The 17276-nt window shown below is 38.0% G+C and overlaps 1 protein-coding gene across 1 annotated transcript; it reads left to right on the top strand.

Moving 5' to 3' along the window:
* The first annotated feature begins 5319 nt into the window (after positions 1-5319).
* On the top strand, positions 5320-15775 carry hs2st1b (heparan sulfate 2-O-sulfotransferase 1b). The gene is made up of 7 exons (XM_018669894.2): positions 5320-5948; positions 7628-7866; positions 12287-12372; positions 12799-12937; positions 13065-13162; positions 14250-14407; positions 14498-15775. The coding sequence occupies exons 1-7, from the start codon at positions 5825-5827 to the stop codon at positions 14722-14724; spliced, it is 1071 nt and encodes a 356-aa protein (XP_018525410.1). The 5' UTR covers positions 5320-5824; the 3' UTR covers positions 14725-15775.
* The last annotated feature ends 1501 nt before the right edge of the window (positions 15776-17276 follow it).

The raw sequence follows: 17276 nt of genomic DNA, 5'->3' as shown, positions 1-17276 counted from the left end.
CAAGGATTGTCTGGTAACTCCAATTTATGTCTGTATAAACTATATTATAAGAAAAACACACTTATTTTTAATTCAGTGGGCAGGTTTAATTAGTTTAGCATGTCTTCTGCTCATGGTCTTTTTTACACTTTCTTCTTCTTCGTCTTTTTCAGAATGTGATTAATTTAATGGAAAGAACGTTTTAAATGATTTGACACTGCACATTTTAAATCAGTGATAGAAATTTAAATTACATCCACTGTTCACCAGAAAGAGATTTTTCCCAGATTTTTCTTACATATCTCGTCATACAAACCATCCAAAACAAACACCCATATAGATGATTGTGTTGTTGTTTATCCTATTAGTGTTATCAAGAGAAAATGCAGTGGTCACCAGTTTATCCATGGTAGTTACCTGTTATCTACAGCCCCCCAGCACCATATGATAAATAAAACAATTCTCACATTGTTTCATGAAAATTGAATAAACGTTCCCCTCAGATAGACAACAGCAGAGATGTATTTTTGATGTGAGCCTCGTTCACTTGTCAGATGCTGTGCTCTGTACGCATCTGGACCAAGGCAACAGTCTTCCTGTTAATCCTCTGGGACATATGTTAATTTCCCAGGAAAGAGGCAGAAAAGGGTTTAGATAATTTGCATGAAATCACATTCCTTGATAAAACAATTAATTAAAGTAATAAGTGAATAGTAACATTTAATCACACTAAAAGGGAATCATTAATTGTCTTGTAAATTCTAGCAAAGTAATAGTTATGCATTAAGAAGTGACAAACCTTTTCTTAAGCTGCTTTTCCATTTAGTCTTTTTCAGAGTCTCCTCCATGTTAGAGGAGACTGGGCTTGGCCTGCAGTGAACACACTCTAATATCACCTGCTCGTCTCAGGAGTTGAGAGTTCAGGTAAGGGCACACTGGACAATGGTGTAACACTTTTGTACAAGATTATCTACTGTATGAGTCCTTAAGGTATTTTCCAATGCATCACACATTGTGGAAAGACTGATGGAATATCATATAGAAATAAATTTTACTGCTTACCATGTTGTGGAAATGACCTGTTCTACATGATATGTAACAATCAGGAAATGTTTGTCAAACCTGACAGAAATTTAGCCAATGAATGACTGAATAAAGAAAGATGGTGAGAAAATGAGATATGTGAGATGTACTATTAGTTGGAGTGAGTTCATGATTTGGATATATAATTCTAACTGCAGTTAGAGATACATAATGGTTTGTAGGGGTTTTCTTTTGGTCACCCATAAGAACACCTGCACATAGGTCCTCTGTCTGAACTATCCAGCCTAAACTCAGGACTGTTACATCTCAGTTTTAGTGCTCAGAGAGATTCTGCAAACCTGAGTTTGCTGAGTTTTACTTCCAGTTTACTTGGATCAAAAAAATCACTTTGTCTTGTTGAGGTTAGACGATGCAAATTCAACCAATATTACTTCATCCTTGGAACTCTGGCACCACCTACTGGCATAGAAAAAATCATTACATTAAAGTACTGTGAGCATGGTGAAATATTTCATTTTTAACTCCTACAAGAAGGGGTCCTTCTTTATCTTTCCACTGTCTTCCTTTCTCCACATCACTCTGAGACCTTGGTTGGCCACATTTTGTTTCTTGGTGTTCACTTTTTTTGGTGTAAATTTGGAAGCCTGGTGATAACCACCATTTACAACATTAGCCCCAACTAATTAGAGGCATAATGCTCACAGGCAGGCCATGTAATTGGAGGCACTTGTTATGAGATGATGAAGTTTGTGTGTAAAATGTTGGTAAGAACATGAATTACTTATCTCACTTATTGATATTCATTATCTATCTTTTCTTTTTGTGTGAGGGAACATGTACAATATCAAACATGAATGGTACAATTTGATGTATTGTACTAGAGTTCACTTCAAGTTAATCTCCAGCAGTTAGCTTTAAAATTTGCATTGAATTGCTAACATACTGACTGACAAAATCCTTTAAGTTGTAAACAGTTACATTTTCAGTGGATTGCTATTGCTAGTGATTTAATAAAAAGAAAAAAATGTTGGCACTTGTCCTAAATGTGAATTCACTGGGCTTTTAGGGTGCTCCTGTCTGGTAGGAGCCGAACAAATGCAGGCTGGCTTTAATATAAAGAGAATAAACTCTTCATTTCTTTGCCAGCTATTTTTTCAAACTGACACAAAGTTGGAAATTTGTTGGCAGTTTTTAACTAATCACATTACAGTGCATGTTGTCTCATTGAGTGTAACGTTACATTGTAGGCCCACAGTCTGTTTTGTTGTTACAGTACATGTCAGTTACAGCACTTCCAATGCTGCAAACTTAGTCAGATACAAATGTAAAGAGCTGAAGACTGTTGTTGTTTAGTACCTTTGCCTACATGTCAGCTCCTACATTGAATCCAGTAGCAAAGAATCAGATCTCAGCAACAGCAAGACACAAGTTATAGTGACGCAAGATAAAAGCAGAGCTCCAGTTACAGTTGTTGCTGTCAGTGGAAAAATGCCTCCAGCTCAGACAACAGCTGTGTTCCAGCTGAGGCAGCACAAACCCTGAAGGCAAGTAGTGAAACAATGGAACTGGGCAGCTGTGGGAGGAGGCTGGGACACGCCACATCAAGCTTAGCCACATTAATCTCATCAGTAACAATGTACGCGTTAAAGAGCACAGGAGGAGAAAAAAAGTACAATATTATCACATCCTAAATGTTTAAGTATGTGATCAGAAGACAAGAAACTTGGGGTTGTGCAATGGTTAGTCTTGACCTTTCAATCGTACATGTTTACAGTCTGTGAGTGTGAGGGAGACTCCTGCTAGGCAACTGATCTCATGCCAAATCCCATTCAACCTGGGACCTAGAGAATTTTATCTGCTGTATAAAGAGAACATTTGTATGGGCTGAAAATTATTCAGAGCCTTGTAGTGACAAAACCCGATGTTGTGAAATTAACATAACAAGCTAAACCAGCAGTTAATAATACATGTCAAAGGCAGTTATTGCAAACAAAAATAAGTTCTGATGAATAAAATGTGTATGTAGTGATCAAATGATCTGCTTCTACTCAGGGATGGAAATTTATATTAAAAGGGGAAAGAGATTAAAGAAGCATCACATGTTGCTAAAGATAAAACAACAAAGTCTAAAATTTAGATATACTTTACACACTTGATCATCTCATTTGCTTTTTGCGGCAAATGAAAGTTATTCTTGAAACTGTGAGCTAAACTCATTTTGACACATCACAATAGAAACGTAGATACTAAAATGACTAGATGCTACCCAGTAGTGTGCATGCTGGCTCACTCTCGCACTTTCATGACTTAATGGAAGACCTAAACCACAAAAGAGCCATTGTTAATGTTTCTAGTAACACCTGTTATGACAAGTTGAAATGTCTGCTGTGAAAAGGCTTTTAGATGCAACAAGCCTAAAAAACACAAGCTTACAGACTTGGGTCAAAGTCTCTGATGCCATGAGACTTAAGACTGGATTCAGTCTTTGTCTTGGGTGGTTCTAATATTTACTCAACCCTCAACCCAATGATATAACTTGGGTGGACAAAATATTAGAAACAGTGTTCCCTCAGTATTCTACAGAACAATTAAAGAACATCTAAAACAGCAGCCATCATGCAGGTGACTCAGCAAATCTTTGAAGCAGTTTCAAAAAAAACTGAACATTGTAATGTTCAATGAAGATGGTGTAGTAGTTTCAAATTCACCCAATAACTCTCGCCTCCTGGGACCACAAACACCTCACACAGGGCATCCCTGCATTGTACATACTATAACTAAGTTCTCATCTCTTTATTATTATATAGGAGGTAGGTAGGTGTGTAGGTGAGAGGCCGGAGTTAAAAAACAAATAGATTTGAGTTCATTTTGTAAGGGTTCATACAGTGATGAAAATTTGAAGATATAGTAGGATATACCATGTTTCACATACTTTCTCCTGTTTAGCTGCCACTGGGCCTTAGAGCTTGTTGCATGGCCAGAGAGCTACATGCTCTGAAAGGTTTCTATACAGTACATACTAAGCAGAAGTTGTCCTGATTTGAATCACAGACAAAGTTAAGAGGAGAACTTATGGTTAGCTGGCACATCCCCAATTTTCTGATAATTCAGTGAGTTATCTTAATACACTTCCCTCCTCACAGTGGATGAGGAAACAAGCTTGTAATCAGTGGTTATACCCAGCAGAGCATGGGCTTCTGTTTGACCTTTGAGGCTGTGATCAGCTCCATTAAATACCTCAGAGTGTTGTTGTATCAGTAACCCTAAGTTCCTCTGATGTTATCATCAGCCCAGTTTCTGTGAAATGTGCCAAAACTACATTCAAATTACTTGATCTTAACTAATAGACATTTCTGTCAGTATTACCTGAGCTCAATTTTGTTCATCAATTTATCCATATTATAATGTCAGTAAGAACTGTATGTTCATTCAAGTTCTAATAAAATCTAACATGGTAGGTATATCATATGCAGATATATATCACCTCCACATATTTCTTTGATTAATGCAAATGATCAATTACATGATATGTTTGTTTGTATAAATACTGTGAAATCTGTGCTGTCACTAAAATAGTAGAAAATAAAGAAAGTACAACTGCACATGTTTTTCATTTGTATTTTGTTTTGCAGTTACTTACAGCAGTCTATCACGGGGCTAACATATACACTTACACCTACGGGCAGTTTAGAGTCACCAGTTAACCTAACCTGCATGTCTTTGGATTGTGGGAGGAAGCCAAAGTACACAGAAAGAACCCCACACAGGCACAGGGAGAACATGCAAACTCCACACAGAAAAGCCCTGGACAGACCAGGTTCTAACCCAGAACCATCTTGCTGTGAGGTGACAGTATTATACCAACATAGTTGTTAAAGTGTGGCCATGTTTCATTCCTCTCTGTGTTTAATTGGAAAGAGATCATTCAGTCTGTGTCAGTGGTGTAATGTAGTGGAAGAGTGAGAACATGATTTGCATTTTAATAAATACAGAGATGGAGACACGAGATGAGATTAATGAGGCAGGACAGGAATGGAGCCTAAAAAGACTGCTGAGAGCTGGTGATAGATCAGAAGAAATTAAAAGACCCAAGCAGTGCTAACATGATAACAGTTCTGAAGAGAGGGTAACAGGTTTAACCTTGTGTTTTATATTTTCTTTGTAATTTTTATTTTCTATTATTTTATGCAGTTATTTTGTCTCATGATACATGCTCCAGTCCAGTAGGTGGCGCCTTTAACGATGAACGTTTAACACAGGTTTGTGATACTCCCGTAAACATAGAGAAGAAGAAGCAGCTACACTTCAGTGATGCTACTTGCTGCAACAAGCTACTGCCCACAGTCCTGCCCAGAACTGTAGTTTAAAGTCGCCCTTAAACGATGTTTTTCCCTCCAGCTTTATATCTTGTTTAAATGGATGGACTGTCATGGAGTCTGCATGCGGTCAGCGGGGTTAAAAGAAAGCAAGCGCGAATTAAAAACGCGGAATGACCACGGTCTTCATATTTAAAAGACGCTAGCCTGCGCTTTATGTGGCTTTATAATGTTAGTTAGTAGAGAAGCTAGCTAATGTTAGTTTGTTTTGCTAACCTTAAATTAATCCCGTACGGCTGTTAATTGCTCTAACAACCAATGGCGCATAACAGCTAACGTTGCGAAATTTGTATTGATTTGCTCAAAGTCATTCAACTTAGTTTTACAGTCGCACAAGCTAGTAGGCGCTCTGCTTGGTTAGCCATTAGCAGTGGACCTGAGACCCTGCACTGTTGTGTCCGCGGAATGATTCATCTGGTTGATTGATGGGGCTTTTAAGGACCACGATGCCGCCCAAGATCCAGCTTTTGGCTGTTTTGGCATTTGGAGTGGCGATGCTCTTCATTGAGAACCAGATCCAGAATCTAGAGGAGTCACGAGTCAAACTCGGTAAGACCAAAACAAAGATGGTTAACTTTGGAAACATGAGATTATTGCTTTGCATTATTGTGTAAATGCAAAATGCTTGTTTCTTTATGTTTCTTTAAGAAAATGATGTCAGAAATAATGTCCATGAGCATAAGAGTGGAGTTTGAACACACAAATGTCTTACTTTGTACTGATGGGTTATTTAAATGGCTTCTGATGTCTGTGTTACATTGAATAAGCAGCCACTGACTAATGCAGAAGATAATATTACCTTCTTTTATTTTAGACATTAATATTTTCAGTTTTCTAATAAATACATCATCATCAACAGCATATCCAGAAAGACAAATAGATCAGTGTATACACTCAGTACATTGCTCTCCAAATGTCATTCAAATGTTAGAACTCTATGTATTCTATGTGGCTGATCAGGCATGAAGCATTTTTGGATGAATATGCATTCAGTCCAAACAGGCGCATCATGCCCACTGTACTGCAGTGAGTGAATGTAAATGACCTCAAACCAGCATAATACTGTAGGTTGCAGATAGCGTACAGTGGGCTGGGAGGTGAAGAAACATTTACTTTCAGGCAAATTTATGTATGGGTAATTTGGCCTCTCTCTTAAAATTCATCTCATGTGGAGACTGCTGGCTGGGATGTCACTCTGGAAACTGTGCCAGCCATTATGCTTCAGCTCTGTGATACAAACACGTTTAATAGACTAAGGAGGATGCTTGTAAAAACCACAGCAAGACTATAAATGAGAGCATTGGACCTGACCCACCCATTAACTGATATTCAAATGTCAGTCAAACATTGTAGACATAAGCAGCAACATAGACACACCCGATTGTAATCATAATAGAATCAGCTATTTGGTCCACTGTGCAGCAGTACTCGTTTGAAGTTGACAGGTGCTGTTTAAAAAGCCTTATTTTGTATTGTAACTTTCTCCATACTGCAGTTCAGTAAAACAAAGTGTTAAGTGAAATTAGGTATATTAGTGCATACATCACTTAATAATACATAAGCATGCTTCAAGACAGAAAAAAGAAGCATGGAGAGGTGTAGAAATCCTGCAGACACACGACCACCAACCTTTGAGCTTTCCCTGTCCTCATGATGTCAGACATTGAAAGGTTTGCCTGGCAGCAGACTGCCTGCATTACACTGAGCATCAGATACTCACAAGGCCATTCCTGTAATTGACTTTAATTAACATTGCAGAGGAGGAAAGGGGAGAGAGAAAAACACACTTTTAATTATGCCTGCTGTCAATATTGTCATCAAAAGATTAATTACTTGTTTTGATGTTATTGTGTTTTGAAGGACTAGGTATGTTGTTTTCCTTAATTAAGGCATGCTAACAAGCCTCACTGACCTTAATTCTAAAACCACTTGTTCATTTATACAATGGATGTACCTTTGTGTTTGTCTTTATTGTTGTGTTGGTGGCCTCACACCTGCTGTGTGTGCTGCCAAATGAGAATAACAATAAGCATCAAATAACTTTCAACTCATTAAAATCCAGTCTGCAGAGAAAAGCAGTCAGTTCATAACTGTATAAATTGAAGTTTATATTAATTCAGTTTAGAAACACTTGCCTTAAACAACCAAAATATCATAGTTTGCTATGTTTGAGGGCCTTTTATGTCTGATCATCATTTGTATATACATAATGTTTTCCACCTCTTCAGAACGGGCCATTGCAAGACATGAGGTAGCTGAAGTAGAGCAGCGTCACAATGAAGATGCTGGGAGGGAACTATCACCACTGGCAGAAAAAGATGACATGGTCATCATCTATAACAGAGTGCCCAAGACTGCCAGTACGTCCTTCACTAACATTGCCTACGACCTGTGTGGGAAAAATCGTTTCCATGTCCTGCACATCAACACAACCAAAAACAACCCTGTCATGTCTTTACAAGACCAGGTAAGAACACTGACTATTACTGCATTTAGAAGCAGTGGTGCAAATTAGGCAAAGTCATAATCACTTTCAGAACAGTAAAGGTCATCATTTATTACAGCATGTAAACTATTTTACTGTATTTGAACAGCTTATGAAGGTGGTAGTAAGAAACTAGACTCCACCTCTCACATTTCCAAATTAGAGCACATTTCTGTCATAATACTCATCATACTGAACTTAATACAACAAAGAAGCAAAGATGGATGAGTTCTTTGTTGGCACAACAAACGCTCAGCTCATGACAGGCTTGTGGGCACTTTGATCATCACAACTGAAAATCTGGAATTAAAAATAGTCCATTGTTGTGGTCAGAGTTGGACTAGTTGTAACATGAAACATTTTCACATGAATGTAAGAGCTTTGATACTTGGAAAAATTATAGGGGCTTTGAACTCTACCCTATCAATAGCCTTATGTAACGTCTGTGCAATGCAGTACTTCACACGCAATGTTTGTTAAGTCTGTGATTGTGAATTCTGTCTGTCATCTGCGTATCTTTCAAATCTGTCGGTGACCTATGTAGGAGATCTTGTAGAGTAAGAAAATGACAGGGCTGTATGATTGTGGTTAAAATGAGATTGCATCGTTTTCTCCTGTGATTCTTAACAACATGATTTGTTAACAAAAAGAAAAAAAATCACAGTCCATGTTGTCTTCATTCAGACAGTGCTACTGCTGGTAAAGGACACAGTGCATTGTTTTTTATAGCTCACATGAACCTGTATGAAACCCTTAATTCAAGAATAATCTACTAAGCCTATTGTCAACTTTTTACACTTTTGAGTTATGTTTTCCTCTGTGTATTAAAAAAAAACTAAATGACTAAAAACTAATATTGTTTACCCGAAGCCAGTTTCTTGTAAGTTAATGACGTCTGTTCTAAACAGAACTGTGTGCCACTTATTTTACGTTGACATTTTGGCCAGGTCTCTCTTTTAAAAGAGATAATATATCTCAAGAGACTTCCTGGTCAAATAAAAGTAAAAATAAAGATACAACCTGTGGCCCAAAACTCTTGAGACCTTGTCCAGTTATGTAGTTATTACATAATGTTTGATCCTATGTTAACAAACCATTTTTCTACCTCCAAACCTCACCAGGTAAGAGCCTGCTGTGTGGTCCTCAACACTCCTCACAGTCAGTAGTCTCAGACTGTTCATGATGAAGTCATCACAAACTTACTGCCAGGTTCATGTCTGATTCCATAGTCCAGCTTGTTCATAAATCTGCTGCCTCAACTGATGCTTGACTCTTAATGTTAGTGTAGAATATCAGAGCAGGTGGGAAAACATGAAGAATAGTTGCTGGAGGGTATTGAGTAGCATTTGTCCGGCAAGCCATTAATCCATTATTTTTATCTTTGTCCTCTGCTGATTGTCCAGCATGGATAATAACCAGCCTCAGTGTTCCTTAAAGCTGAAACTCAGCACTAACCTTAGAGCTATGGCTTCATTTTAAATCCAAAATGCTGAAGTACAGAACCAAAACAATGAAAAACAAATTACTGTCTTAGACTTTGCCGATTTGACTGCTGAGAGAGAGAGAGAGAAAAAAATTAAATAAATAAATTAGAATGCTATAATTTACTACACAGAGAATTCCAGTTAGCCCAATATCTAAGCCAAATAAAACATCCTATAAAAAGACAAACAATATAACTAGACATAATGCAATTGAACGGACCCAAAAAGACAATGTGAAAGATCAAACAGAATTGTACACACTGTAAACAGTGAAATGAACAGAAATTATTTCCACAAAATATAAAGAAATTGTCAGCATGTCACAAAAAGAGACTTAATTTAATGTAGGGATTCTGTATGTGTGTATTTATATACATACACATGTATATGTATATATTTTGTTTTCTTGTTTTTTTTTTTTGTTTTGTTTTTGTTTGTTTTGTTTTGTTATTTCTCATTCTTTATTATTATCTTACCGTATATAGTTATCACTGTATTTACTGATGTTCTAATGTACATGTGTCATTTTATGCTTTGGCAACATGTTTTATGTAAAACGTCATGCCAATAAAGCCAAATTGAATTGAATTGAGAGAGAGAGAGAGAGAGAGAGAGAGAGAGAGAGAGATAGATAGATAAAGTGATTAATTATAATTCTTAAAACAAGTGAATCACCTTTGTCAGTTGTGTCGTGGTCTGTTTCTGTCATGTTTGCTTCCACAGTTAACATGATGAAAAATGTCAATGTTTTGTTTAGGGAAAAAGTTTGTGCCTTTCTTCTGCAAATATCCAGACCCTGTTCATGTTTTAAAAGCTTCAGAGAGTATGTGTGTCATCATCATACATTTCTGCCTGTTACACTGGGTGCGTTTATACTGTTGTTAGTGCAGCTTAGGACATGTAGTGTAAATGTCCCAAAGCTATGCTAGTGTTATTTTTGGCTGCTAGTGCCAAGGTAATATCCTGTCTGCCATCTCACAAACAGTCTGCCCCCTCCATCCCACAAGCAGTCTACTTCCTCTGCACATGATAAAACAGAGACGAGGGGAAAGACTCAGTGTGCCGCTGCAACATCCCAGTCCAAGTCATTTTTGTACAGGAACACTCAAATTTGTTTCCAGTAATAGCATTTAGCTTGGCCAACACTGGTGAATATGTTTTACTTTGTCATACTTTTTGCTCTCTCAAACCACAGAGTGTGTGTCAAAGATAACAGTAATGAATGGAGGTGGTGTGCTGGTCTGTAGAAAGGCTATTCAGAGTTAAAAGGGCAGTGGGTGGAAATTAGTTCTGCTCAATTTTAACTGATGAAAATTGTACTTCAAGGCACATTTATGTGAGACATTAAACAGCTGTTGAAACGTACCCCCATCCTTTTGATCATCGAGTCACAGCTGAAAACATACTGTAAATTGAAGTGCTGTGTTATAGGTTTTATACTGTTGACACAGGGCATCATTTCTGTTGGGGGCACAGGGGGTCAGTTCTCCTCACTATTCAGAATCCCCTGTATTTTCAGTTTGATGTTCTCACTAAGATGGCCCTCCTTGTCCTGCCACTATAATCCATACAAGAGATGCTCTGATTCTCTCACGAGTTTCCTTCAGTCACTTACCAGAGTGTGTTGTTGCATTTGACTTTCAGATCATACTGTCATTTTTAATACATTATCATTTTTAAAAATTAAATCTCACCTATTTGTGATTCAGGGTTGAAAAATATAACGTAATGTATAGTTACTGTCCCCTACAAAGAATGTGAGGATTGGACATCAAATATAAAGCAGGAAAGTACTCTAGCCCCTTGTAGAAAAGTAAATATGCAAATATGACATTTTAAGTCAGCACTAACTACTTACTTTCACAAGGAACAATAAGATAAGATGATAAGATGGCAGAGAGTGACTGAAACTAGGAGACCTTACTACAAAATTTAATTTTATTAAAAAGGAGAAAGTAATTTAAAAAAAAAAGCTAATGTACAGTATCCTCAGAAAGAACTCAGACCTCTTCACTTTTTACGCAGTTTGTTGTATTGTATATTTAATTGTAAATTGATTAAATTGCTATTTTTGTCCATCAGTCTACACTTAATAACCAACATTTACAAAGTGAATGCATGTTTTTAGCTTTTTTTGGAAATCTATTAACAATCCAAAACTGAAATCTCATTTACATGAAGTATTCAGACTCTTAATTCAGTACTTTGTAGAAGCCCCTTTAGCAGTAATTACAGCTTCAAGTCCTCTTTGGTAAGTCTATACCACACCACATTTTGGCTGTTTATCACATTCTTTCTGGCAGATCCTCTCAACTGTCAGATTGAATGGGAAGCATCTGTGCACTGTCATCTTCAGGTCTCCACAAATGCTCTGGGCTTTGGCTGGGCCTTTCAAGGACAGTCACAGGCTTGTCCCGAGGACATTCCTGAATTCTGTCAACTGTAGCGGTGAACCATGCCCCTAGTCTCAGGTTGTGTCCATTCAGGACTAAGTTTTCTTCAAGGACCTCTCTCTGCATTGGGCTGTGTTCATCCTTCCCTCAGTTCTAACTAGTCTCCCTGCCACTGAGAAGCACCCTGTAGCATAATGCTGCCACCACTGTGCTTCACTGCCCATAAGATTAAATTTTTGTCCCATCAGCACCAGAGAATGTTTTTCCTCATACTCTGAGTTCTTTGAATGTTGTGGCTTCTGAGGCTTCAGAGGCTTCTGTCTAGCCACTCTACCATAAAGACCTTTATTCTGTATATGAACTATGCTGATTAATCATTCTGAGCTACAGTCATGTCAAAAACTGATATGGATAGTGCATAGTGCCATTTTAACTTCTCTGTCCCTGTGTTTTGTGGTTGTTTTGTTTTTCCATTTCCTGCACTTTCCCTTCTGCGTAATTAGTTTCCATTATCTTTGGCTACAGGTGCGCTTTGTCAGGAATGTCACCTCATGGAGAGAGATGAAGCCCGGCTTCTACCACGGCCATGTAGCTTATCTGGACTTCTCAAAGTAAGGCCCTTCATTTCCTGTAATACCATTAATATCCAGATTAGTTACAAACAGTTAGCAGAGCAGATAAAGGGAGGTCATGTATTGATTGTTAACGTGTGCTTTAGTGTTGATTAATAGCATTGTTCTCCTTATCTCCCCTGACACTATCATTTCAGTGATCACAGGTAATTATCCTAATGGTTTAAGTGTTTTTCAGTGAGAGAGATCCTGTTAAGTTGCACTCTCAGTCCTCCCTGATGCTGCCACCCTTTCACTAATGGAAAAGCTGATTCTAATGTGGACTAGACTCACTATGACGTTGGTATATAAAGGGTCTTACGTCATTTGGTCTTTGAACCAGTGTCGGTTTAAATAGATATAGGTTCTATTTATATAGTGTAAATAGAACCTTTAAAAAATATGTCAACACTTTTCCTTCTGTAGATATGGTGTGAAGAGTAAACCGATGTACATAAATGTGGTGCGAGACCCCATAGAGCGGCTGGTGTCCTACTACTACTTCCTACGTTTTGGAGATGACTACAGACCTGGCCTTAGACGAAGAAAACAAGGGGATAAAAAGGTCTTTATTTATGGCTCATCGTTACAAGTCATTAATATTTTGTCTGACAGCCCTCCAGGCCTTTTGTTAGTCAGCACATTCACTCATTCATTCATTGATGAAAAGAAGCGTTTGTGTTGTCTTTCAGACCTTTGATGAGTGTGTGTCATCAGGGGGGTCTGACTGCGCTCCTGAGAAACTCTGGTTGCAGATCCCCTTCTTCTGTGGCCACCATTCAGAGTGCTGGTGAGTGGGCTGCACCTGCCTCATCACAATCACAGTTAATGTACACTAGGGTTTAACAATTAATTGTTATATCCCACCACCAAGGCATCTGATCCACAGGACATTATGTCATCATGGTGTCTCTTACTCTGTGACTCTGTAGAAACATTCTTGTGAACACAATAACTCAAAAACTATCAGTGACAGAAACCTCATACCTGCACCACAGGTACTCCATATGGAGCAGATGATCTGATTAGATTTTGGAGCACCTTTCTGCATACATTTGCATCATAATGAGTGAACACTGATTTTTCAAAAATTGCTGTAACTCCCTAACACTAGAAGCTAAGCAGTGCTGATTGATTCCAGAAATGTGGTATGCAAAGGCAAACATGTTGGTATAAAAAATATCTGCTAATTAAGGAGCTAATTAGTTTAATTAGGAGGAAACTGATTTTACTTGTAAGCACAATCACTCAAGAACAATGCATAGTAGAAACTTCATACTTACACCACAGGTAACCCAATATGGAATAGATCTGATTCAGATTTTTTTTGGAGTGCCTCGCTGCACACATTTGCATATTAATGAGGTAAAAGTGGAGTTCATGGGGGGACATATGGCAAACAAGTGCTCTTGTTTTTGTTTCCGATTGTGATTTGAAATAGCGCAATGCAATTTGAAAGAGTCTTAGTGTTATGGAAGAAGAAACACCACTCTGGATTATGTTTGATGTTTGTAAAAAATAAGGAATGGGCAGTGTGTTTTTCATATCAATAAAAGACCAATAGAAGGTTTCAATCTATAGTGCTGAACTGTCAACTCTACCATAGGGTCATCAGCCAGATATCAAAAATACTGTGCAATGTGAGTTACCAGCACTTTGGCATTATTGTCATACACATGAGGCTTGTATGAATAAGCATAATGTCTGTTTTTACTATTTATTATCTGTTTTATCTGATAGTAAGAATGTAGAAACCAGTGTAATCTGGTTTAAGTGTCCCACAAAAAGAAACAGAAACACAGTGGAAACCTCCATCTGGATTGATCTCACATATACTAATAGTGTTTTATGTTCAGTGTTTGCCACTTTGTGTGCAGGAATGCGGGCAGTAGATGGGCCCTGGAACAGGCCAAATACAACCTGGTAAATGAGTACCTGCTTGTTGGAGTAACTGAGGAGTTGGAGGACTTCATCATGATCCTGGAGGCAGCACTGCCACGATTCTTCAAGGGAGCCACAGAGCTCTACAAGACAGGTACTAACACAGTGCATTCATTTTGCTTCGCCACTGATCAGTAATAACCTTGTGTTGCCCAGACTGGCAGACTGTCTTGTGTTATTCCAGGAAAGAAGTCCCATCTGCGAAAGACCACTGAGAAGAAGCCTCCCACCAAAGAGACAATAGCCAAGCTGCAGCAATCTGACATCTGGAAAATCGAAAATGAGTTTTACGAGTTTGCACTCGAACAGTTTCAGTTTGTGCGTGCCCACGCTGTCAGGGAGAAGGATGGAGAACTTTATGTCCTGGCCCAGAGCTTCTTCTATGAAAAGATCTATCCCAAAGTGAACTGAAAGTGTAGCCAGAAAATAGTGACAGGGGCTGCACGAGAAAAAACTCTGTTAGAAGTCATATACACTGGGACATAAAGAGACACTAAGTGATGCTGGTGAATGCTGGACTTATTGTTCCTGTACCTCAGCTTTTCTGGGATTCTAATTTTGATCCTGTTATAGTACAGAGAAACCTTTTCAGACTGTACAGTGGAATTTCTACAAGGAATGTGTCTAATTTTTTTTATTGCTGGCGCAGCTGTTGAGAAAACCTAACATGGACAGACTGTCAGTCTGAGTTGTGAGAAAGTATTTCTGCTCAGAGCAGACCACTGAGATAAAAGCAGCAAACTCAACTAGTTGAACAAGTTTCAAACCATATTTCAATGTGTCTTTCTGTGCGCTGACAGATTGGAAATGGAAATAAGCTCATCTGGTTTATGTATTTTTGTTTTTTTGGCACACTACATTTTAGGTGCACCAGTACTTGTTTACAAATTACAGAAGATGTAACTTTGAATACAAGAAAACAAAGCTGCATTTGAACATACTGTGTTAACATGCAGTGGTATGTTTTTGGACCAAATGGTAGCAACAGAAAATAGATTGGACCATTGCATCCCTTGGTGCGTGACTAGTAATTTTTTATCCCACTGAGATTTTCTCAATTTTTAGACATGTTTAACACATTCTAACAATATTTTATCACAGAGCTAGTTATGTGCATCTTTGTTATAACAGATGGCTGCTGTTTTTTAGCCTGTGAATGGACAACATGGAGCAGGAGAAAGGTACTAATCAACAGAGAAGAGAATGTTTGAGTACAGGGTTAAACAGAGCTTTGACTTGGTCACAGGGTTATCTCCAGCAGAAAGAGACACAGTGTGAGGTTGAACTGATAGTGCCTTTATTACAATGTATAGAACATTTTTTTGTTTGTTTTCATTTTCCAGTGATCTCACAATCATGTTTCCTCTTATTTTGGTGTATTCTTTTTAACTGCATTACCTGTTTTTGCTCTGTTTTACACTTACCACATTAACAGCCTAAACATAAACACAAACTGCAAATATCTTGGGTAATTTTATTCTTGCTCTATTCTCTACTAAGAGATGCCGATTGTGTCTAATGTGTGTGTAACTCACGATTGCACTGATAAGGAGAGATTTACTGTTGCACTTTTTTAAAGCTGGGGGGCTTGCTGGAGAGAGATTTTAAACATTTCCTGTTTGTGTGTTCACTACAATATAAACTGGCCAAAATTGGAGTACCATTCATGTGGACCTGGGTGTGCACCGGGTAGTAGTATACAGTGTGCATACTAGTCAAACTTGCTGGACTTTGGGCTTAAGTGTGCTTGAATCTGGGCAGGGGTCCCTGATCTGAAAGCCCTCCTAGTCCCTAGAGCAAATTAAAATACAGGGTTACTCCATTTCCCATAATGCAACCCAGTAGCATCTTTTGTTAAGACAATCCCTGCCTGGAAGTTGACATTTATGACATGTCTGTTGAGCATGAATATTATTCATGTCTGCACACTATGCAGTCATGACAGAACCTCTACAAATGGCTATCACATGATATAGAAAAAATCCTGGTTAAACTGACAAGAACTTGATATTGATATTAAATATCTTACTCTCTGCTCTGTATCAACAGTTCTTAGAAATTACAGCATGTGCTTCAAAATTGTAATATCACGAATGTTATCGTGGTGGAACCATTTGGAAAAGTCAGGGACCGTGAGTGTACTAAATTTCATGGAAATCAATCCAATATTTGTTGAATGGATGTTGGATGGAGGGTTTGGTATTTCAGTCTTGTTTGAGTGCAGTTTGGACCAAAGAGTTGGAGCAACCAATAAACTCAGAGGTCCCTAAAAAGCCACAAAAAGATGGTTTCTCCATACAGGCTTTAGACTAAACCACTTCTAAAAAGAATGGTCAAAGCAGCAGAGGGTGAAGCATCCTGACTTTCAGTTTTTAAAATGGGTCAAGCCTCCAAAAACCAGGGATCCTACATTTCCCACAGTGCAACTCAGCTGCATCTTTTATAAGCCTGGAAAAAGCCTGTGTCTTTCATGCTCCATACCAGGGCTGTAGCTGGTAATTATTTTCATTACAGAATTTGTTTTTCTCTGTTCATTGATAAATCATTTGTTCTGTAAAATGTCTGTGAACAGTAAAAAAAAATTGTTACCTTAATTTTTGTCTGAAAAGTCTAAACCCAAAGATACAAAATTAAGAGCAAAAAATCCAGATCAATTTTCTGTAGGAAAAGTGGTTAATGGATTGTTTCAGCTGTTGTCTATTTCTTTTTCTCTCTTTTACCACAGGTTTTTAAAGTTGACTTTGTTAGTATGGGATATTGTATTACATTGAGTACATAGTCCCACTCCTGCTCCCATATGCATACAATCAGGCTTGTTTTTTACCCTTTTGGGGTCTCTTACAGTGATTTACATGAGCCCAGTAACTCTTGACTCCATTTCTCGTCTTTTGGCTCCATAATTACAGAATAATTGCCTCGCTATATCTTACTCAACAGGGAGTACTTAACCACTGAAACCGTGA

This window comes from Lates calcarifer, linkage group LG17, assembly GCF_001640805.2.
Source record: "Lates calcarifer isolate ASB-BC8 linkage group LG17, TLL_Latcal_v3, whole genome shotgun sequence".
NCBI classification, from domain to species: domain Eukaryota; kingdom Metazoa; phylum Chordata; class Actinopteri; family Centropomidae; genus Lates; species Lates calcarifer.
Note: the sequence above shows the minus strand (reverse complement) of the source record. Positions and strands in the feature narration are given on the sequence as shown.

Coding starts and splice junctions, on each gene's coding strand:
- hs2st1b (XM_018669894.2), top strand. CDS start 5,825: ATGGGGCTTTTAAGGACCACGATGCCGCCCAAGATCCAGCTTTTGGCT. Junction 5,949..7,627: donor GGAGTCACGAGTCAAACTCG/GTAAGACCAAAA, acceptor CCACCTCTTCAG/AACGGGCCATTGCAAGACAT. Junction 12,938..13,064: donor GAAAACAAGGGGATAAAAAG/GTCTTTATTTAT, acceptor GTTGTCTTTCAG/ACCTTTGATGAGTGTGTGTC.